This window comes from Eurytemora carolleeae, unplaced genomic scaffold, assembly GCF_000591075.1.
Source record: "Eurytemora carolleeae unplaced genomic scaffold, Eaff_2.0 scaffold72, whole genome shotgun sequence".
NCBI classification, from domain to species: Eukaryota; Metazoa; Arthropoda; class Copepoda; order Calanoida; family Temoridae; genus Eurytemora; species Eurytemora carolleeae.
Genome location: NW_019396031.1, coordinates 312,232 through 335,129, shown reverse-complemented (window position 1 = coordinate 335,129; position 22,898 = coordinate 312,232). Strand labels below are relative to the sequence as shown.

General features: G+C 33.0%; 2 protein-coding genes and 1 long non-coding RNA gene across 3 annotated transcripts; all 3 read right to left on the bottom strand.

Moving 5' to 3' along the window:
* Positions 1-4,812: 4,812 nt before the first annotated feature.
* LOC111696768 (uncharacterized) lies at positions 4,813-6,339 on the bottom strand. Its single transcript, XR_002764150.1, has 2 exons — positions 6,300-6,339; positions 4,813-5,670 (listed from the first exon to the last, which is right to left on the bottom strand). It is a non-coding gene; the product is annotated as an uncharacterized LOC111696768 (long non-coding RNA).
* Positions 6,340-6,827: 488 nt separating this feature from the next.
* Positions 6,828-12,469, bottom strand: LOC111696916 (uncharacterized). The gene is made up of 7 exons (XM_023466707.1): positions 12,103-12,469; positions 10,903-11,002; positions 9,763-9,833; positions 8,732-8,797; positions 8,515-8,603; positions 7,295-7,351; positions 6,828-6,902 (listed from the first exon to the last, which is right to left on the bottom strand). The coding sequence occupies exons 1-7, from the start codon at positions 12,182-12,184 to the stop codon at positions 6,828-6,830; spliced, it is 540 nt and encodes a 179-aa protein (XP_023322475.1). The 5' UTR covers positions 12,185-12,469.
* A 153-nt stretch (positions 12,470-12,622) lies between these two features.
* On the bottom strand, positions 12,623-21,629 carry LOC111696813 (forkhead box protein N4). The gene is made up of 7 exons (XM_023466560.1): positions 21,388-21,629; positions 19,261-19,349; positions 18,277-18,974; positions 16,216-16,567; positions 14,898-14,993; positions 14,143-14,199; positions 12,623-13,545 (listed from the first exon to the last, which is right to left on the bottom strand). Exons 2-7 carry the CDS (start codon positions 19,342-19,344, stop codon positions 13,438-13,440), a joined length of 1,395 nt encoding a protein of 464 aa, XP_023322328.1. The 5' UTR covers positions 19,345-19,349; positions 21,388-21,629; the 3' UTR covers positions 12,623-13,437.
* Positions 21,630-22,898: the final 1,269 nt, after the last annotated feature.

Sequence of the window (22,898 nt, the reverse complement as noted above, 5' to 3'; positions counted from 1 at the left end):
AGCAACTTGACAAGTTCCTGAATACGCCCCTGCTACTGAACAAGCAGAAGCTGTTAATTGACACATTCTCTTCGGATTGATATACACGACGACGATGAGGACGACGACCAACGACCGACGACGACTGTATAAATTCACAAGCTGAGTTTTTTAATTTTACTTGTTTTGTCCAGGCTGCAGATGCTGTTTATGATGCCAAGTACAAACAGCTGCCAACTGTACCGGGGTGCAGGAAGAGTGGCGTACAGGATATTATGCAGTACGATATAAACACGTGACTAAACATAGCTCAACCTACTCAGTAATAGATTCATTCCTTCAGAAATCTCCGGACTTGTAGATATAGAGAAGAAACCAAAGACATTAATTTTCCGATCGTATTAGACTGTCCTTACTCAAAGTCTTTGGACAAGAAATAAGAAGCATAATGAAAGATACTCGAAAGTTTAAGCTAAAAAACGGAAATCGTAAGAAATTATGTAATTTCCAGGAGAATCAAGGCCTTGGACAGATATTATGAGAAATAGTGAACTTGGACCGATACCGGAAGATTTTGTGATCTTGGACAGATATCAAGATAGACTTCCACAGATCAGGAGAATTCATGATCTTGGACATATATCAAGATGTTTCACAGATCAGGAGAATTCATGATCTTGGACATATATCAAGATAGACTTCCACAGATAAGGAGAATTCATGATCTTGGACATATATCAAAATGATCTTCCACAAATAACAAAAGAAATCATGATCTTAGACAAATATCAAAATAGACTTCCACAGATATCAGGAGAATTCATGATCTTAGACAGATATCAAGATAGACTTCCACAGATATCAGGAAAATTCATGATCTTGTACAGATATCAAGATGATCTTCTTCAAATATCAGAAGAATTCATGATTTTGGACAAATATCTGGAGAAATCTTGATCTTGGTCAGATCTCAAGAGAAAGCATGATATTGGACAGGTATTGTGAGAAATAAGGTCTTGAATCTTGAGAAAAGTCATGATCTTGGGTATCAGAAGAATGATTAATATCAAGAAAAATCCGGATCCTGATAAAGGCCTGAGAAGAGCTCAAGATTCTATTTAAATATCAGATCCTTTTCTTGACCATATCATGCAATATCATGATCATGAATAATTACATGATAAATCATGATTATGCCCATTACAAAAATTAATCTCATATCATAGAAAAGTCATAAATGATTCAGATTCAATACACAAGCCATTTTAGTCCAAGTTGAGAGCTGCCTATTCCAAGGATTTAATGCAAGGAAAGTTATTTCAGAAGTGTACGCATGTTTTGTACTGCAGTGTACTGTCACTGGGCGGTAATGTAAACACAAGACGGATGTCGAAGCCTGAAATGGGATCCATCTTTCACATAAATAATCAATGAAATATTCTGGTCATAGAAAACTATTATGTGAATTATCAAAATTATCAAAATTCAATGCTTTTAACCTCCTCAGACACTAAACGAACACCGAGACATCTATTCTTGTTTACAAATTCCGCCCAGAGAGAACTGGTTTCAATATGTATGCAGAGTATACGCAACTGCAATTAACTTTCCTTACATTACATTCTTTTCTATTCCTAAGTATTGTAACATGTCTTGAAGAAATTAGACTTGATTAAAGAATATCATGGTTTACTACAATGTCACTTTATCCTTTAAAAGCAATTTAATGTTCATTGAAGGATCAGTACAGTGTACTATGTACACTGTACATGTTCAGCTATACGGTCAATGATCATTTATGACATTATTAATAATGATTTTGTCACAATGGTTTGAGTTTGTTCAAAAAATATCTTGGAGTTAAGATGTTAAGAATGGGTTGCACAACCAATACGATTTCATTAATGTCAGGCTTGTTAAATTCTCGACATACGTTTTTGTACCTTTGTTAATTGAATATTTGTCGTGATATTCGTAAAACATTCTCCTGGCAAGAAAAAGGAGATTTTGTCTCGGGTGTTACAGTCTCTAGTCAATTATTTTATAATCCTGCTCAGTTGTCGGAATCTCTTCGTTGTTTATTTTAAATATGTTTTTAGCTTTCTAAATAATAAAATTACATAGTTATCAAATTTATACTTTCGGGGGCGCAGGGTAAATTTTTCTTACGTTTATTTATTCACTCTACGAGTGTTAAATCTTTAATCTGAGCAAGGGCCATCAACATAACTTTGATAATTGAGGGCCCCTGCTCTGGTTAAACTAGCCCCATGTTCAGTTGCTGGTGTTTATGTACTGTACATAAATTATCTATGTATTATCTAAGGAAATGTTTTGTACTCAGTTAAACCAAATAAATAGTATTTATGTTTAGATTCATGTATTATCTCTAAATCTTGAAAACCAATCGGAAAGGAATTGAGTCTTCACCACAAACTCTGATCTTCTCATCCCTATATCTATGCAATGTTAGATATTTCAAATTTTAAATTCTGATATAGATCAAATAATCCGATTTTAAAATGTCAAAGGCTGACACAATCAGTTTGCAAAGATATAGGGATTAGAAACTCTGATTTAGGGGCAAAGACTCAATTCCTTTCTCTGTGTTTCCTGATGCAAGGATTTAAATAATGTTTTACTCTTCCCGATAATTCCCAGCATTAAAGGACTTAAAGAGAAAATCGGAGATGGAGAAAATGATGAAAATGGGTAACAAATCCATATAATTATCTCTTCATTAATTAATTAATTATAAATATATATGTGCCAGGAGTCCGAATTTAATGAATTTGAGCAACGTCTCAAATCCCCCAAAACCCGGTTTCAATTGAGTGCCAGCTTATATCTTAAAACTTTGAATACGATTTCATGTGGAACCAACCATATTTGAGTCTCGGCTTAAATTTAAGCCGCCGCCTGCGGGTGACTGAAATCATAATTTAATACCAAGCGCAGGTAACCTGGAAGGGTAACTATGATTATGAATAATAATGGAAACCTGGACAACGTCGGGTACTCCAGGAATATGAAGAGAAAGTGGATGGCAAGCTAGGTGAATACTGAATGATAATAAAGAATGGAATGAGGTCGTAAGAAGGAGAAAGAACGAGAGTCCTTTTGGTGAGAAAATGGAATTAGAAAGAGAATAATATGTAAAAAAGATGACCAGATATGTCAGAAGTTTTTTTTCATTCTTTTAAACATGCATAGGCTTTCAAAATAAGAACTAAACTTTTAACATAATATTTAACTATCGTCTAAATAAAACTTCGAAGGAATTAGGAAAGAAATATGTTGTAAATTGTACAGCTGGGAATAAAAATGATTTCATTGACAGCTGATCTACCTTTTTTCTCGTGAGAACAGTATCCCTGTATTCTCATTTTAAATTCTAAAAATCTGAAAAAATTATGTTCATTAATTTTCCTACAACACATACAAAATGTCCATTCAAAGTAAAAAGTAAATTGTGCAGCGTGCACAGGCCAAAATCACTGAATAATTCTATTTCCGTGCAACTTATAAAATTATCTGCTCTATAACATGCGACTAAATGTCGTCTTCCAATTCCACAGTTTTATGGATCTCACTGCAATGATAAAAATTGTATTTTTACTGTTATCTAAAATTCAGTTGAAGATTATTTAGAATAGAAACATAGAAAGAAATGTCCTGGGTTACCTATGCAAAATGATGTCAATAATTGAGTCCCTGATTATCTAATATTCTATATCATCGCAACCAAATGTCCTGGGTTACCTATGCAAAATGATGTCAATAATTGAGTCCCTGATTATCTAATATTCTATATCATCGCAACCAAATGTCGTTTCGTAAATTCTAAAGTTTGATAAATCAAATGTTCACACCATCAGTTGTAAAAGATATAGGGATCAGAAAATTTGAGTTTGTGGCAAAGACTAAATTCCTTTGTCTTAGGATGGTACTAAGTAATGAATCGCAAAGGTGAGGAAGGAAGGTCGTCTTCTGGTTAAGTATGGCTCAGCCATAATAAATCTAAATCATATATGTATACATTAAACCGGAAATAATCTGTAGAGTAGTGCAGAGGATTCAGATTGGACAGATTTCGGAAAAACAATTGATTGATGGACGGGCCACGGTAAACAGATGTCCTAGTTATAAGTTATTTACGAGTCTAACCTTTAAATCTGAATAAAGGTAAATTTTTTGTATTTGCTATCTTATAATGTTTTGTTGGGCTCAGTGTTTCAAATATTTAAGTTTAAAGGCCTACCTCTTATTTTTTACGGACTTTGATTGCAAGAGATCAATATATTCAGATACAGAAAGTATATGCACTTCGTCGTAGTTAGCCTTACGTGTGACGGGTTACAAAGATACATTTACTGAAAATGACTAAATTCTATTCGATCACAAAATGGCAATTAAAGTTTTCGTGTAGATTTGATATTTAATGATAATTGACAAATCAATTTACAACATTGAAAAAAAACTTACCACAAATAATAAACAATGAACATAATAAAAATATTAAAATAATAAAATAGATCTTCGTTGCTTTATTCAAAAATAAGAGAATTTAACAACAAAAACATTTTGAAAAAATTGTTTTATACATATAAATATGCAATATTTACAAAAAATCAATTAAATTATTAAATTAAAATATCAAGTAAATACTTAATAGAAATTCAAGTATCTTAAACATTCTGTAGTTTTAAACTCAAAATTAGAGATACAAGTATGCATGTTAAATTAGAGATACAAGTATGCATGTTAAATTAGAGATACAAGTATGCATGTTAAATTAGAGATACAAGTATGCATGTTAAATTAAGTTGACAATTGAAAATATTAATTTATTTATCTTAATATAAGGAATAAAAGTTTACATAGTAAATGTATGTATTGATAATACCGAACACATCTACAAAGAAATTATGGAAATAGATGACAGATTTTACCGTCAATATAAGGATATATTATGAAGTTCATGGGCACTCTAGTCTCAAAAATATGTATATTTAGTTACTAGTTCTTTCGCAACTTTTTTCCAAAACTTTCTTTTCTTATCGCTCTACAGAAAAAGGTTTGAAAACTTGCAAAGTTGTAAAATTTTAAACCAAAATTAAATGAATTTTTGTGTACTATGTAGGGGATATATTTTGAGGTAGAGTCTATGGAATTTAGGCTAGAGCCGAGGACAGATATTCATATACGGATAGATGGATAAGTCCATGGGGAATAGATTGTAATATCAAGTATACAGAAAAATATAACTGAATCTAAATAAATTAAGGTTTTTATAGAGTTTCGGCTTCTCCATAGAAGGTTGGTTGTGCCTCCAAATAAAACATGTTATATTTTGTAGAGTTCATAAAGGATAGGTTATAGAAATTTTTTAGGATAGGTCATAGGTTCTATAGCCCATAGTGGAAAGATTGCTGAGTCCATAGAGGACAGAATGTACAGCTATAGAGAACATATTGTAGAGTTCATAGATGACATATTGAAGAGTTTATAGAGGCCGGATTGTGTTAAGTTCATAGAGGATGAAGTTTTGAGTTCAAAAAATACAGATTGTAGAGCTCATAGAGTACATATTGTCCATGAATATTTTGAGCTTAGTATCCTGATGATAAAGCTGACGAAGAAACGAAGATATTATAATCAGTTCGGAAAGATCTCATATCGATGGAGTACCTAAACAAATTATAATCAGAGTTCTTAAACGTTTTGGTTCGTTTTTATAAACTTTTAATAAAACTTTCAACATTTTAAAACTGTATTCTGTTTACTGTTGCTTTTATTAAACTTTGCAATATCTTTAAACCTAAAAAAGAAAACAATGAAAAAAATACAAAAAAACCAAAAAACGATCGATTTAATAGACTTGTTTTTTCCATTTGTTTTCTGCAATGTTAAGAATAGAAAATTTCGCACTATGATACATCTTGACTCTGCAAAAAAAAAACACCAAATACAAATGGGATTTTAAAATTAACTTATTTAAAAATCAAAATATAAGAAAGAATAGACAATTATTTATATAACTATGCTTTTAGGGCACTTCGCGCCAATCTTTTATTTCATTTGTGAACATTTTCCCTTTATACCCATTGTAAAACAAAACCAAAAAAGGTCGCGGATTTTATAAAAATAATTTGTGGATTTTCAAATTTATTGAAAATAGAATTTTGTTGGAGGCAAATTTTTTTAATTTAGATTTTTCATAAACCTTCCACGGGGTCATGTGAAGTCCCACACAGCCGTTTTGACGTTTATTGTAACAAACAGACAAGAAAAATATATATATATATACATTGACTTACTTGTTGTTTGCGTGACATTCATATATCCCAGCATCTCCCTAAACCATCATAAATGGGGTAAAAATATAAAACAGGCGAAACGTTACTAAAAAACATGGAATTATCGAAGTAATTTCAAGTAACTCCGATTGTGAAAAACTACAATAAAAAAAATATTTGTTTTTGTCTCTTTGAAATCCATTCTCAAAGGAGAGGAGTCTTTGCCACAAACTCTGATTTTCAAATCCATAATATTTACAATCCAATGTTAGATTCAGCTAAATAAGAAATTTCAAAGGTTTACACCATCAGGTTTCAAAGATATAGATAGGGATAAGGACGTCTGAGTTTGTAATGTATTTAGTAAAACTATAAGATGAGAAGTTGATCAAGAACATTTTCAAACAACTGAATTTAATCTCCGAAGTTTGCAGGAAATTAAAAGTTGACATTTCAATTTCTTTAAAACTAAAATTTCAACATTCATCAGAAAAATCTGATATCTTAATATTTGTTTTTAGAAAAAAAAGTTAAAACATTTGTTTGTCATTAATGTTCCTGAGTTGCGGGATCTATTTCCATCTTTGATTTTATTCTATGCTTCCCTCTCCAGTACTGACTAATCTAGAAACAATTAAACAATTAACAGAAAAATAATAATAACTAGCTGGAGTTCCCAGCGTTGCCCGTGGAATTTTTTAGAAAAATCGAATTTTTTAAGAAAAAAATTTATTTTTTTAAGCCTGTGTTTTCCCAAGAGTACCCTTGGGTTCCTCAAAAAATTCAAACCCATAAGTTCAACTAATGAGTGTAGAACTAAGAAGGGGAAGGGATTGTTTACATTTTACTGTAACGTAATAGGACAGCTCAGGAACTATGTTTAGTATAAAAATTAAACAGTTTTCCCGACCAGGACCGGAAATGCAATAAAGTTATAGTCATATTACTCTCAGAACATCGAAATGGTGGCTCCCGTCTACCTACCTACCTACCTACCTACATCTCTATCCACCTACCTTATGCCCCAGAACATATTCGTAATCAAAGTGTGATGCTTTGGTAATCTTCGCTCCCTAAACAGAAATCAGATTAAACAGATTTTAGATTTAAAAAGAATAAAAAATAAATTACAACTATTAATAAAGGTCTATTCAACTAAAACATGAAGTTAGCGTGGTTTGTTTACAAAGAAAAGAAAAGTTTGTCTGAGTGATCTCAAATTAATTTGAAAACTTTTTCATGAAGTTTGTAACATAATTAATCAAACCAATCAAAGTATTCAGATTGCATTTAGAATCCAATCAAGGGGTTCAAAGGATCCAATGCTTGGTTACACTTTACTTTAAAAAAAATATATTTTTTTACTTTTGTCTGGGATAATTTGGATGATTGAAAATAAACTGTTTTTCTGAAATTTTTATTTCTTTTAAATATTTTATTAAAGGTTAATATTAATTCAAGTTAGTATAGTACAGTTCCCACTTCAATCTCATTTCAAGCAGTGTTACTATTATGACTTTGCGCCCTTACGACGCCTCAAGTGGATTTAAAAGTTATGTCAATAGTTCAGAAAGCTTTAACTTACGATCACAATTTGACCCCTTATACATAATTTTTTAGCCATTTTCTTAAATATTTTTTTGTCGGTATTTACGTTTTGAATGAAAAATTATAAAATGAACAAATCCGTAAGTTTAAAATTTGTTAAATTAAAGACAAAAACACGTTTTATTTCAATAAAAAGAAACCGAATGCTTCTAACAGATCTGGTTTGTCCTGGGTGGCCTCAAGCTTTTATTTCACACACACGAGAGAGCAAAAAACCTATTTAGCTGCATCAAAGGGGGGTTGTAAATGGTTTAGATCAGAACTGAGTAAAAAAAATACCGAAAAAGTGGTAAAAGGAATTGATTCTTTGCCACAAACTCTGATTTTATGATCCCTATATTTTTGCAACCCTATGTCGTAGACCTTTAATATTTCAAACTATAAATTCTGTTAGATCATATAATCGAAGTTTGAAATATAAAAGGTTTACATCATCAGGTTGGAAAGATATAGGGATACGAAAAATTGAGTTTGTGACACAGACTCAATTCCTTTTCTTTAATTGTAAGCCATGACTACAAGCTTATTCGTATACGTACTATTTAACATGAAGCTTCTGCAAAAGTTAGAGAAGTCAAGAAAGGTGAAGAAGTATGAAATTTGAAATTTCCCGGTATCTAAAACAAACCTTCTTTCCTGCATACCATTCCATTGTACGGTTATCATTCCAATCCTCTGTGTACGGAGTCTTGACTTGACTGTACTCCGTGAACCTACCTTCTCAATCAACAAATCAAACAAGTTATTCGAGAAATAGTAACTTTTAATTTCGATTCATTAGAGTTGGGAATGGAATAATTAGCAATTTCAAGTATTTTACAATAAGTTTGCTTGAGTTGATTTCCCTGGTTCTCCTCCGACCCGGAGCTTATGTCCAATATGCCGTCCTGCTCCTGCTCCCATGCAAACCCCTTGATTATATATTTAAGATACAGGGTGTCCCACGAAACATGACAGTATGCAGGACGACTTGAATGTCGTCTTGATTTTTGATATAATTTGCTGCGTTTATTTGTCAATCTAATTTTAGAAGTAAATTTCTAGAGATAATAATCACAAAATTTCCCTTGTCCTGCCATTTCCAAAATGTGGTCTGCCTTTTTTGTGCTTTCAATATTGCCCGAGATATGAAGAATTTCGTTCAGATTTCGACAATTTTGCTTTTATTTAACAAAATTGAAATCTGAACCAAACTCTTTATATCTCCGGTAATATTGAAAGCACAAAAAACGCAGACCACTTTTTGGAAATGCCAGGGCTAGGAGAATTATGTGATAATTGTTTCAAGAATCATACATGTTAAAGTAGATAGAAGAATAAATGTCACAAATAAATTCAAATACCAAAGACGACTTTCAAGTCGTCTTCCTATTGTCATGTTTCGTGGGACACCCTGTACTAAGTTTCCAAAGATAATAAAAAATAATGAAAATGAACAGAAAATTTAAAAGAAAAATATGTTGAAAAGAACTGGTAAACCAATTTCAAGTATTTCCAAGCATTATCTTTTGAATGATTGATTACCAGCGTTACCCTTAAACACTTAATCTGATCAAAAATGCAAAGGATATCCATAATCTTCTTTGTGAAAAATGGATATCTTACTTGTTTCAAATGAGGTTTCTCTCTAGGAAGACTTGCGCGTTTCTATTTCAGTAACAATTGAGAAAATGGTCAGAATTAAAAACTATTTATGCTAGAAAAACGGTGATATCTTCGACATTATTTATCAAATATATGTTTAAAGGGTACCGTTGTGAATCGGACATTTCCCCTTTTTTAATGGACAGGCCTTTTTCGTGAGATTTTTCTAGCAAAATATATAAGCTGGAGATCTGTATTCAGATCCGAACTCTGAACCTGGACCAGGACCTACCTATCCAGTATCCAGTCAGAATCCCAATACAGAAACAGAACTTCCATTTATCCATCCTCTCTCCTAGAAACCTAAATTAGAAAACATTAACATGTTATCTATCCTCTCTCCTAGAAACCTAGATTAGAAAACATTAACATATTATCTATCCTGTATTCTAGAAACCGAGATAAGAACCCCTACACATAATATCTATCCTGTATTCTAGAAACCTAGATAAGAACCCCTACACATATTATCTATCCTGTATTCTAGAAACCTAGATAAGAACCCCTAAACATATTATCTATCCTGTATTCTAGAAACCTAGATAAGAACCCCTAAACATATTATCTATCCTGTATTCTAGAAACCTAGATAAGAACCCCTAAACATATTATCAATCCTGTATTCTAGAAACCTAGATAAGAACCCCTAAACATATTTTCAAGTCTGTATTCTAGAAACCTAGATAAGAACCCCTGAACATATTTTCAAGTCTGTATTCTAACCTAACTAAGAAAAGTGGATAATTAATCTTTAATCCTAAAAATGAATTTAGTTTTTACCACAAATTAAAATTTTCTAACCCCCACGTAACAGAGTTCATAGTAGAGATTAGAAAATATGAGTTTATAGCGAAGATTTTTTTATATAAGAAAACCTTTGAGTAAGAGCATTCTTATGTTTTCTCTCTTGTCACCCTCTCCAGAGTATACTTATCTATCCTTAAATTAAACCCTATTATCATATCATTAACCTTACGTAAAACAAGGTTTATCTCTCAACCCTGAGCGCAGACATAGAAAAGTGTATTAATGTAATCCAAGAAACTTATTATCAACCCTTCAACCATCATCCATACATGTTTTCCTTACAGTAGACCCAGAGCAATTATCCTATATTCGAAACTTCGGAACATTAAGAATAAACCAGAATACATTATTTTACCCAGGAAACTATATTAAAAGTGGATTAAACTTCTTCAACGAACATCAAAGCGATAAAAAAAAATATCTATAGAAGTGTAATTTTTTATTTTATGCAAGATTTTAGTATTTAACTTATATTTTTGTCCTTTGAATGCTTTTAGTCCCTGACAACCCCTACTTTTACAGACAGGAAAGTATTAATCAATGTCTTCTAAAAAAATATCCTTACCTGTTTCCGGTGTTGAATATTGAAAATGGTTTGATTAGTATCCTGGGTCGAGGGTGGAGAAGGACTGGAAACCAGGCAGTACTGTAGCACTGCCTCGGAGCTAATAATGAATTATCGGATAAGAACTTCTAGGGTTCAGCAGGAACCTTGAAGAATATTTTCTCCAAACTTACACAAGTTTATTTCTATTTTATAACATTCATTTAATCCTTAAACCTTAATACTGAATTGGGAACTTTTAAACGGACAGAGTTGATCAAACTAGTTCTTAATAAGTTAAACTCATTCTCTGCCCCAGAAGTTTACCTCTATCTCTTCTTTTAACTAGTCTCTAATTGATCGAAGTTTTGAGATGCTGCAGACGAGACTATATGTATTATGCATACCTTCAAACCCAGGAATGAAAAATGAACACAATTTAATTTGTTTGTCTGTCTGTCTGTCTGTCTATTTTTAATACTGCAGCGAACATTGATTAACATGCAATTATGAAGCTATTGTTTCCTTACTCACAAAAATACTTCTGTTTCAAATAACATGGTTCAGAGGTTTGTTGAAAGGGAGTGCTGACTTTTTAAGAGTTTTTGCTTAATTTCATATGGCTCCTAATTTTTAACCTAGAAACAATTTTTTGTCAGAATCATCAAATGTTATAAAAAAATATTATTTCTGATTAGAAAGTAATGTAGACACCCCGAATCACTTCAATTTTTTCTCAATAATTGTTCAGACTTACATTTAAATGATACCAAAATAATCTAATATATATTCTTTGCTTGACTGTCTGTCTGTTTGTATCCAATAAACGTCAAAACGGGCCCAAATTTTGCGAGGGACCTCACGTGACCCCAGGGAAGGTTTATAATGATCAAATTAAAAAAAATTGTGTTTAAAAGTTTTTATTTTTGTAAAATTTAGAAAATGCGCGAAAAAATATTATGAAATCCGAAAACTTTTTTTTTTACGTTCAAAGAGAAGATAAAGCCCCAACTGAAAGTTAAAAAGAAAGATGTGCGCAACCTAGTTTTTAAAATATTTTATCAAAATTTATATTTGCATAACCTTACATGCAAAAAATCAGAGAAATCTGTAGAAAGAAGTCAGAACCTAACACCCCCCCACCCTTAGTGTGGGAATGTGGTCCCCTTTGATATTTGCATAACCTTACACCCCAAAATAGTCATTAGTTACTTTTTACACCTGCATTAAACGGCATTGAAATAATTGGATCCACAACTTTTTGAATTCCTCGGTCTAGATGCGCAAAAATTTGCGGATCCATGGTGCAAATTATAAACCAAACCTGCCACTTACACTTTCTTATAGTACTTTACAGCTTTAAACCAGCAAATGACAAAAAACTAACGATTAAAAATGTGTTCTCAAATATTATGAAGCATCAAATCCTCGCAAATAATACGTATGAAAATATCTTATTTACAATTAGAGCATTGATGATGTTTACCAAATTATTAAAAAAAGAAAAATTTTGAGTTTAAACGGAACGGAATATTGTCAAAATCCTAAGGATCAATTGAGTGATTTAAAACTCGGATCATATTGACAATTGTAGGGTTATTTCTGATAAATCCACCATCTCTACGGTGTTGATACTGATCGTTGATTTATCTTTTCTTCTAGATTTTTCTCTTTAGTTTTCTCAGCTGTGCACTGTGCAGTTATTATTCAACATAAAGTTTAACATTTTATCCAAACATTGTTTAATCTACAAGTGTATTTTATAGTAAATTGATACAAAACTAGATCACTGGATATCTTAGAGATACAAAAATTAAATGTAAATATATACAAGATTTAACCGCTAGAGAATTATTGCGGTAGAATATGGAACTAAAAATTGTACAAAAATATATATTTACATTATCACAAGTCAGGCAGTGGAACAAGGCAGTAAATGTAATTATAAAAATTAAAATTATTTTGAAAAATTTCTATTTAATATTTTCCGACACCGCCATAATTGATCTGAATGAATGAATGAATGAATGAATAATAACCAAAAGCACGACTAGGGATCAAAATAAAACCAAATACTGATTATATATATATATAAAAATATTTATATTTTGATATAAAAATATATTTTAATTAGCCAAGAATTCTTGTTTTTATTCTTATCAAGGTTGAAAAGAATTTTCTTTTAATAAAAGTAAAAAGAGCTGCGAACTGCGAACTTTGTAGATCGCAAATGAAGGATGAATTGCGTAAAACGCAAAGGACAGGGAGAATTGCGTAGAACGCAAATGAAAGGTTGGTCTGAGCAAAGGATTTCAGGTCGGGGAGAAGTCTACTACAGTATAAAGTATACACTGAGCAATAGTTCTTTCATTCAAGAACAAGAAGTTCTCAATTTAAAAAATACAGGTGCGCAATGAAGCGTAAATATTGAAAAAGAAATCTACGCAAATCAATGTGTGTTTGACCAGATACGCGAACCGTTGATCAGGTTTGCTACAAGGTGAGCTGGGGGAATTAGTTTGATCACAAAAGAATGTTCGTGTAATGTCTCAGGGTTTAGTTTCCTGAGTTCGGAATAGATAATATGTTGACACTGTTTATTGAATAGTTGGCTGTATACCGTTGGGGAATAAAGACAGATTTCCCGACTGTTTGAACAGACATCTGAAATTAAAAAAATTATTAATAAAAATAATAATGTTGCCTTCCTTCTCTTGGCTTATTAAAGGTCTAACGAACGCCTGTTAACCCTTAGTAAATTCGGGGGAATCAAGTTAAATCCCCCTCCTTACCTCCTCATTTTTTAACATCACCTTGAGAATTTTTTTCTCTAAAAAAGGGTAGAAAGCCGGTCGGTTCGAAAAAACTTCAAAGGCACTGTAAACGTCATGTTAAATGACCCTTCCTTGAAAGAAGGCATTTCAAATTTAAAAGCTTTGTCTGCTAAAGAATCAATTAGATATTCATGTGTTAATAATTTTAAAACGGAATATATTCAATTGTGATTTCTGTCTAAGAGTGACAGTTCAATTCTGCTGTAGAAAACAATGAAGAAAATATCAGAGTTAAACAGTTTTAACCCTAGAAAAACGACGTTAACCTCCACGTTATTGATCAGAGCAAGGTTTCAAGGGTGCCAGTGAATCGACCATACCCCTCTTTTTAAATTGAAGGCCACTTAATAATTACATTTACAGTCACTTTGATGTCTCACAAGTTTCTTAATATTATGATACAAAGAGCATTTATTTCAATAATTACCTTAGGCATTCCAGGAGAGGATAGTTCCGACATATCTTCATAAATACCTCCGACAGCCTAGATAAGTAGTTAATCAAATAATATTACAATTAGAGGGAACGAATGTAATGTATAAATATATAAATATGTTCAAAGGGAAGTTCAACAATAAGGTCAGTAACAATAAGGTCAGGGGAGGTTTGGGAAGAAATAAAGAGGTTTAAATATGTGAATATGGTAGAATGGAGGTTTACATGAAAGAACAGGTAGACAAGAGGTGTACAAAGAAGAATTTAATAGAAGAGAGGTTTACATAAAAGAATATTGTAGAAGGGAGGTTTACATAAAAGAATATTGTAGAAGGGAGGTTTACATAAAAGAATATTGTAGAAGGGAGGTTACATGAAATCGTGAAGGGTAGTTTAATATAAAAATATGATAAAGGAAGGTTTAAATATAAAAATATGGTGGGTGGGAGGTTATAATATATTCTTTTTAAAAAGGTAGGGGTGAAGTTAAGATATAGCAAATAATGTTGGCGTAATATTTATATTGTAAACAAGGGAAAAGGTCAGATATGGAGGTTTAGATATAAAACTAAGAGAAAGAGGGAAGTAAAATTATTTAAAATAAATGTAGTGCAAGGTCTTATTCAAGCAAGAATAATTTTTACTCAATAGGGAAGCAGACATGTGGTCTTAAACTGAAAACAAACATGATTGAAGATTAAATATAAACACATTAGAAAAGAGAGAGGTTTAAAAATGTGAAATTACCTGTAGGTTTAATTCAGGAAGAGAAGTATCAGGAACTGAGGGAAAATTTTCCATATCCATGAAATCATTCTCAGCTGAAGAGTATCCTTGGCTTCCCTGCAAATGTAAGAAATTGTATATTGAGATAATTTTTTGCCAATTATAATGATTAGTTTTTCTGAACAGTTTTTAGTTCAGTTCTTCTTCTTGTATGCTAAAATTTTGCAGCAAAAGGGAATGACACTGTTAGGTAAGTAAGATACTAAAACTTTTAAACTATTTAACAAGTTTGAACTTAAATTTACAAAAGAAATAAAAAGGACAATCGCGAATGTTTCGACTGTTCATTTGGAAAATCACGCAACCTCTCTATTTCTCAGGAATCCGAGGTTGCGTTATTCCTTACTTCAAAATAAAATAAATTTAAACATGTAGAACCCCACAGTTTAAAGGGACTTTATACGTTGTTTGTAGAGTGGTGTTTCCGGTTCACAACTGATCACGGTTGACGGACTTATCCTTATATCTCGACAGAAAAGCTTTTTATTGTTGATAACTATGTTTGCAAACGGTTTTATATCTTTAAAAATATTAACTTTACTTTCCAGTAGTCCGCAGAAAATAAATGTTTCATTTGAATTTTTTTTCAACTCGCGTTGCACATTAAAAGATAACTGACGCCGTACTCTTAGCGTAAACTCCAAGTTTTACGCAATTTGAATACCATTTTAGAGATTATCACACGGGATTCTCTCACGTCGATGATCACTCAAATGTGTAGTGTTCCCATGTAAATCTAAAATTCCCCTCTTAAAATGTAGGGTCACTTGAGATTAGGCTTACAGTCCCTTTAAGTAATGTACAAGTTATACTCTGCGTTCTGCATCCATGGCAACTGGACTCAGGTTTATTCTTTCTAAGTTTTGTGTTAAAAAGATAAAGTTCAGATAAAGTTTAATCTTTAATACTTTCTTACTCGTTTTGATATTATTATTTTTTCAATCATACGATTACGAAGACACACGGCAAATCTTATAAACCTTTTCTTTAATATTTTCTTATTTGCTTTTGCTTTATGTTTAAATGCCTGAGAATAACTTTGAGAGAAGATAAATTATTTTTGCAAGAAAATACATACAATTGAGATATTTATGATCCAAGTGAAATTGTTCAATAAAACAAGTAAATTCGAATCACACCTCTCAACATTAAAAATATCGGAATGATTAAAATTTCAACAAAAGTTTCACAATTTTGAATTCTGTTTTTTTAAACCCTGGTCTTTATAAATATTTCTGTGTATTATAGATCAATATTGTTAAAAAAAAATTATTTCTACCTGAGATGAAACACTGGCTGGTGTCCTGGGATCCTCATCATCCTCGCTATCCAGGTTCGCGGAGTTACTGTTGTAATCCTTCACCATCTCTCCCCTCTCCAGCATCTCCAAGGTGTTCGGGTAGTACATCGCTTTCTTGATCGCCATCGGGTCCTTTTTAGACCATTTCTTCACCTCGTCGTCCATTTTATTTATCTTCTCGGGGTTCATGGCCCAAAGACAACCCTTTCTTTGATTGGCGCCATTGGTCGCGGGTTTTTCAATCTTTTCAAAACATTTGTTTAAAGAGAGATTGTGACGAACCGAGTTCTTCCAGCCGTTAGGAGCAGTTTTGAAGTAAGGAAAGTGTTCACTGAAACATATAAAAATATTAAAACCTGAGTTATGTTGACTCAATACTAAAATCTATGACGAATTGAAATTTGAATTTACTCTGCAATAAAACTAAACCAAATTTGATTAATAATTACAACTAATAAATGCCTAAGCTTAGTATTATTTATTTGATGAATGTCCTGAAAAATTTAGTCGTCAAATTTATATAAAGATTCTAGAAAAAATTGATATTCGAAAAAATGAAATGTTTAAGCTTTTTAAAATTGTCTTAAAAAGTTGTTCATAAAAAGTAAGATACTTAGGAAGAGTTTAACAGATCATTAATCTTTCGTCAACCCGTCACCCCCTCCCCCCTACAATGATAAAACCTCCAGCATATGTATTAAAATAATAAATCAGGGCTATATATTACTTGAAAATCAATTTTCACAACGTTAGGTTAGGGCCGGGCAGTAATACTTCAAGGGGTTCTATCGATGAACCATGGAGAATATATGAATCTCAGAAAATATATCAAAAAGAGGGGAAAAACTTACTAAAAAATTCATCCAAATCTTTTGGGATTTAAGAACAATGTACCCTGTCTTGATATATGTGATAATAATTTTCTGTAAAAAGAGAATTCAGTATTTCTTCAGTGATTTTAATATTAGAAAAAAAAATTAGAGTAAAAAATATTTTTTAATTCAGTAATGAAATACATATTGATTTGACTTATATGGAAAAAGAAGGATCAGTTCATGCAGTGTAGTGTCTGTTTAATGTATCTTTAAAAAAGTTCATTCATCAAAGGGAAGACGGTTAGCTGTCAGTTGGACTTTGGGAGGGTCATGGATTTTTAGGCACGGGACAAATAGCTCACAAATAATACCAAAAAGAATTCCTTTTTAAGGCCCTAAAGGGGTTCAGTGAGTGAGGGGATTAAAAGAAAATTTTTTTTTTTTTAAAGAATTGGAAAAATATTTTTTGTGAATTCCCGCCAAAAATCCGTTGATTTGTGAGCGCTTAGTTGACGGTTAGAAATTCTGTGGTTAAGGGGGGGAGGGGGGGAGGGCGGGAGGTATGTAGTAGGGGAGGGGGGCGGACATTTAAACGGCTCTCCTAGAATGACGGTTAGAACCTAGTAACTGGTAGGGGTCGAACCCGGGGGATTTAAAGGCAACTTCAGGATCCCTTTAAATACCATTTCACAGGTGCTGGTTTTGGATCAGCTGTAGGGTTCATTTTAACCGATCCTCTCGTTTCAGATGAACGATCGTAAAATACTGATTAATTTAATAAAGGGTTTAAATGTTCCGGAGTCATGATTAAATTTATTGGAATTATACAGATGATCCGAACCAAATGGCCTTGTTTAACGAATCCTGCATTACATGTATATAAATGTGTAGATCCATATATTCATTCTAATTCGAAAAGTCATCGTTTTTATTGAACCAGGGGGTTATGTCTACCCTGAGTCAAGGTGAGTAAAACCAAACTGAATTCAATCATCCATTAATATGTACGAAAAAGTACACGACCCCCCCCCACTCCCCCATTCCTCTTATTACACTCAAAGAATGACTCAAATCTTCTGAAGACTAGGGGTTTAGGGTTCCGATATTAAATGTTTAGTCTCAATGATAAGATATTAAAAAATTAAGTTTAATGTTTCATCGTAAGGAAGAAATTATTATCAAATTGAGAAATTAAATATCTTTCCAGAATAATCTACCAACTTACCACATGAATTTATAGATTTCTGAGACGGACATACTTCCAGTTGGACTGTTCTTCAACGCCAGTGCTATCAGACAACTGTAAGAATATGCTGGTTTAGGGAATCCAGAATCCTTCCCGTTTAAAGTTTGCTTTTTTCTGAGCATACTGGTGGGAGTAAGGCGGCCATGAGGGCTGGGGACTTGCTGCATAGGAGAACTAGCTGGAGGAAGAACTTTCAGGGGTTTCTGAACCCCTTGCTGTCCAGGATGATATTGATAATGGATCTGATGATTAGGATAGGTCTGAGGGGACATTGGAGAGGGAATGGGAGATTGTAAATTATGATGATTATATCCTGTATTGACTGTAAGGTGGTGTCCTGTAGGAGGAACAGGAGAAGGAGTGTGTGAAGGAGTGTTCTGGTAGTGTTGATGGAGCGGCATTACACTGTTAGGGTTTACCATCACATTACCACTCAGGCTGTCGTCGAAATATGACGAGTTTAACGCGGCAATATCCTGATTGTGTTGGATGGAGTTCCACTGGGGAGGATGGTTTAAAACCTCGTCTACCTCATGATACCGGGCATCAAATTTAAAAGGAGTATCTATGCTGTCCAGGTTGTTGAGAAGCTCCAGGGAGTCCATACTGGAAAACCCCATCTGGTTCGAGGTCATCACGTCATCAAACTCTGCTTTTATATCTGTATCGATCATCTCCTGAAATAAAAAAACATTTAAAATAAATAGTTGTCTTTAAGGAAATAAAAGGAAAATGATTTTAGAAGAAAGAAAAAAAAACATGGACCGTTTTAAGGGGAGGGCGTTCAGGCCCACGCCCCCTTGAAACATTCGGTTTTAATATAAGAATCCCCCCCCCCCTACAACAGCTACACGGATGGTTTTAACATTGTTCATTTTAGTTAAATCAGCAAAATAGGGAAAAAAAGTTTAAAACGGAGTGGGGGGGGGATTGAATATCTATTTGACAAGATTCTTCTTTTACCTGTAGGGAGAGACCGTTCATATGTGGATCACAGACTCCGTGTAGATGATTCATCTCAGGTTGTATTCCGTAGAGAAATGACATAGCACCTGAATACAAGGATTTAATATTGAATTAAAATCATTCTCAGGTCCCAGGATCAAACATTATCAAACGTGACCAGTCATATCATCAGCAAGGTTAGGTAGATTTGTTCTTTTTTATTCTAACCACAAACATATATTACTAATTTGATAAGTTATTTTTTTTAAACTGACAATCTTTCCAATGAGTTTAATAGTTGATGTGCCTGGTATGCAAGATATTATTGTCGCAAATAATTTCACGCGAAGGGTAAAAAATTGGCAAGAAAAGCATTAAGCTCCTAGCCGCAGTGCAGGGGGTTAACTTTTTTAATTGCTTATAACAGAGAAGCTGGCATAAAATATGGATATATGCTTAGTCATATCTGAACCTACGATAAATGTGGATCAAAAAGGAGCGATTATTGGACCCCACCCCTCCCCCTCCTATCAATTATGTACATGGATCTTAAATGTAAGACATGTGGCCGCAGCGCTCGGCCCCTTAGCCTGTCCTAGCCGCAGCGCTCGGACCAGAAAGTGTCTAAACCTAACACGTGGCCGCAGCGCTCGGCCCAGAAAGTGTCTTAACCTAATCTAACCCTAAATAAATACTAAATATAAATTATGTACAAAAAAGACCAAAATCGCTCTCTAGGACAGACCAAAAAGGTATTACTTTATGTTGATAATATAGTATGATCAAATGCTCAAAGACTTAACATTCATCTAGAAGTAAATACATCCCGATTTAGCAATCTAGTATGGTTGAATTACTTGAAACGTTTTATGGTTGGATGAAAGGATAGGTAATTTCCCAGTTCACGATTTTTGGACCCCCCCCCCCTCCTATAAATTTTTGTATATTATAATCTGTTATCAATTTTAAGGTACTTTTAAAACAGACACACATGGATAAAGCTGGTCTTGTGGCCGCAGCGCCCGGTCCCCAAGCCTGTCCCAGCCGCAGCACTCGGCCCCCTATCCTGTCCTAGCCGCAGCACTCGGCCCCCTATCCTGTCCTAGCCGCAGCACTCGGCCCCTATCCTGTCCTAGCCGCAGCACTCGGCCACCATCCTGTCCCAGCCGCTGCGCCGCAGCACTCGGCCCCAATTCTGTCCCAGCCGCTGCACTCGGCCCCCTATCCTGTCCTAGCCGCAGCGCTCGACCCAGAAAGTTTCTTAACCTAACCTAACCCTAAATATTTACTAGTTTTGTTGAAAATTGTTGAAATTGTAGGTATTTTTTTGTAGCAAATAGTTAATATCTAGGTCATGTACAAAATTGATAGGAGGGGGGGGGGATCGAATACAAGGACGGACACAAAGGATATTTATAGTCATTAAAGCTGAAAACATCAGATGAGACTTAAACATTCATCTGGGAGTAAATACATCCCGATTAAACAATCTAGTATGATTGAATTACTACTTGAAACGTATTTAGGTTGGAATAAATAGCCAGCCATGATAAGTTTATAATACTAGCCTTAGAGGGCGCTTCGCGCCCTGCTTCGCGCCCATCTTCTAAATTAATTGTGAACATGTTCTCTTTGTGTACATCGTAAAACAAAACAAAAATAATTCGCGGATTTTCACAAAAAATTTCGCGGATTTTCAAAATTTTCAAAAATTTAATGACGATCGAATTTTGATGGAGACAAATATTTAAAATTTCAATCATTCATAAACCTTGCCTGGGGTCCCTAGATGTCGCACAAAAAATTTGGGCCCGATCGGTTTAGCCGTTTTGACGTTTATTGGATACAAACAGACAGACAGACAAACAAACAGACAGACAGACAAGCCAAATTTATATATAGAAGGACCTAAACATAAAACCATTTTTAAAAATATATGCGAAGTCTTCTCAGGGTCCAAAAATCGGTGAAGGAAATTACCAGTCGTTCTCTAGGAAATTACTTGAAAGATAAATACTGATCTAATATTTGAAAGTTAAAGAATGTTCGGACAATCAAAATACTAAGTAATTTCAAAATTCTACAGCTAAGAAATATCCTTGCTTTCAGTAATCTTTAAACAAAAAAATAAAATTATTTACTAACCTATAGAGAACCCTCCTGAGTAAGGAAGGGTAAAGGGTTGGTTACAAGCTGCCAGGATTTCTTTTAACTTACTCCGGGATAAATGTTCTTTCGTATCACGCTACTTCTTTGTTTTACAGAGTTGATTTTAAATCTATTTTGTTAAATTTTTACACCATATTTTCTGAAAATATCTTAGATCAGAACTGCGGTTATTCGTGAATTTATCTCACTCCAATTCGTCCGACAGTTTCTCTTGTACTGTCTGTGAAATAGAACGTTCGTTATTTTCTTCCCTCAGTACTGGACAAAGGCAATAGAGAATTTGAATTTACTTGCTGTGATTGGTCCGGATTGATCACATGATATCTGACACTGTACGCTGATTGGCTGTGATGTCGGGACGGACGGCCATTTTTAAATCCCTTACGATTTTCCGTGCAGGGTCTACCCGGTCTTTTAAATCCCCCCGGCGCGGCCCGACACCACCGTACTAAATCTGGTACCCTGAGTATTTAAAAATTAAATCGATGAGCCCTGGAGGCGGGATGGGAATATAAATATTAAATATGCGTAGCAGTGCAGCGTAATAATAATTATCCGAAATGTTTTTTAGTGTTATTTAAATGTTTAACACAACGATTGCACATCTCATATCAGAGAAATTTTAAGTGCAAATTAGGAGCTATAATTATTAAGTTAGAAGGTTAGAATTTTTAATTCTTTAATAAAGAATTCAATATTAAATATTTTTTAATGATTGCGCAAAATTTTTTATAATGATTTGATGTTCTTATAATCATAATAAAAAATTAGCTTTTTATTATAATTATATATATTGTAATAAAAACCGACATACACTTTATGCATAATTGCGTTGAGTGATTCCAACTATTTTTAATGTAATTTTCACATTTGTTTTAAATCTTGCATTTTATTTTTGTCTACTAGCATCCCGACTTTTTGGCAAATTGTCTGTAATTCTTACAAAAAAATCTTATTTTATACAGTAATGGTTCTCATCTTTAAAAGAAAATTAAAAATTTAGGTTTTTCGTAAAAAATGCCATTAAACATCAGTGATATTTTTCATTAAAAAATTGGCTATATCTTAGTGGTTCTAATTTTAATTAAAAAGATCTATTTTATCCGAACATTTTTTTTTAAATGATTTCATTTTTGATTTAAAAATGGTTAGAATTTTGCAACCTGGTGGTGGTGTAAACTTTTGATATTTTAAAATTAGATTATTTTATCTATAAGAATTTATAGTTTTCATAATATTTAAGGTCTACGACTTCGGGTTGTAAATATTACAGGGATTAGAAAATCTGAGTTTATGCATAAACTCAATTCCTTAATCTAGTTATAATAATAGCTTCCAATGATTCAATTTAAAGCAGAGATAGATATAATCTGAGAGATAAATGTAATCAGAAACCAGAGAAATAATCTAAATAATAAACCAGAAATATAATCTGAAGCCAGAGAAAGATATAATCTAAATCCAGAGATTACATAAAAGAATATTGT

Bases quoted from the DNA above. Each gene is read 5' to 3' on its own strand.
- LOC111696916 (XM_023466707.1), bottom strand. From the start codon at position 12,184: ATGGATCCGCAAATTTTTGCGCATCTAGACCGAGGAATTCAAAAAGTT. The intron at 8,604-8,731 runs GGAAATCAACTC...TTGATTGAGAAG, and splicing joins CCGGGTCGGAGGAGAACCAG to GTAGGTTCACGGAGTACAGT. The intron at 7,352-8,514 runs GTTTGTTTTAGA...ATTTCTGTTTAG, and splicing joins AATGGTATGCAGGAAAGAAG to GGAGCGAAGATTACCAAAGC.
- LOC111696813 (XM_023466560.1), bottom strand. From the start codon at position 19,344: ATGTCATTTCTCTACGGAATACAACCTGAGATGAATCATCTACACGGA. The intron at 16,568-18,276 runs GTAAGTTGGTAG...TATATGTTTCAG, and splicing joins GAAATCTATAAATTCATGTG to TGAACACTTTCCTTACTTCA. The intron at 14,994-16,215 runs GTAGAAATAATT...TTACATTTGCAG, and splicing joins CAGCCAGTGTTTCATCTCAG to GGAAGCCAAGGATACTCTTC.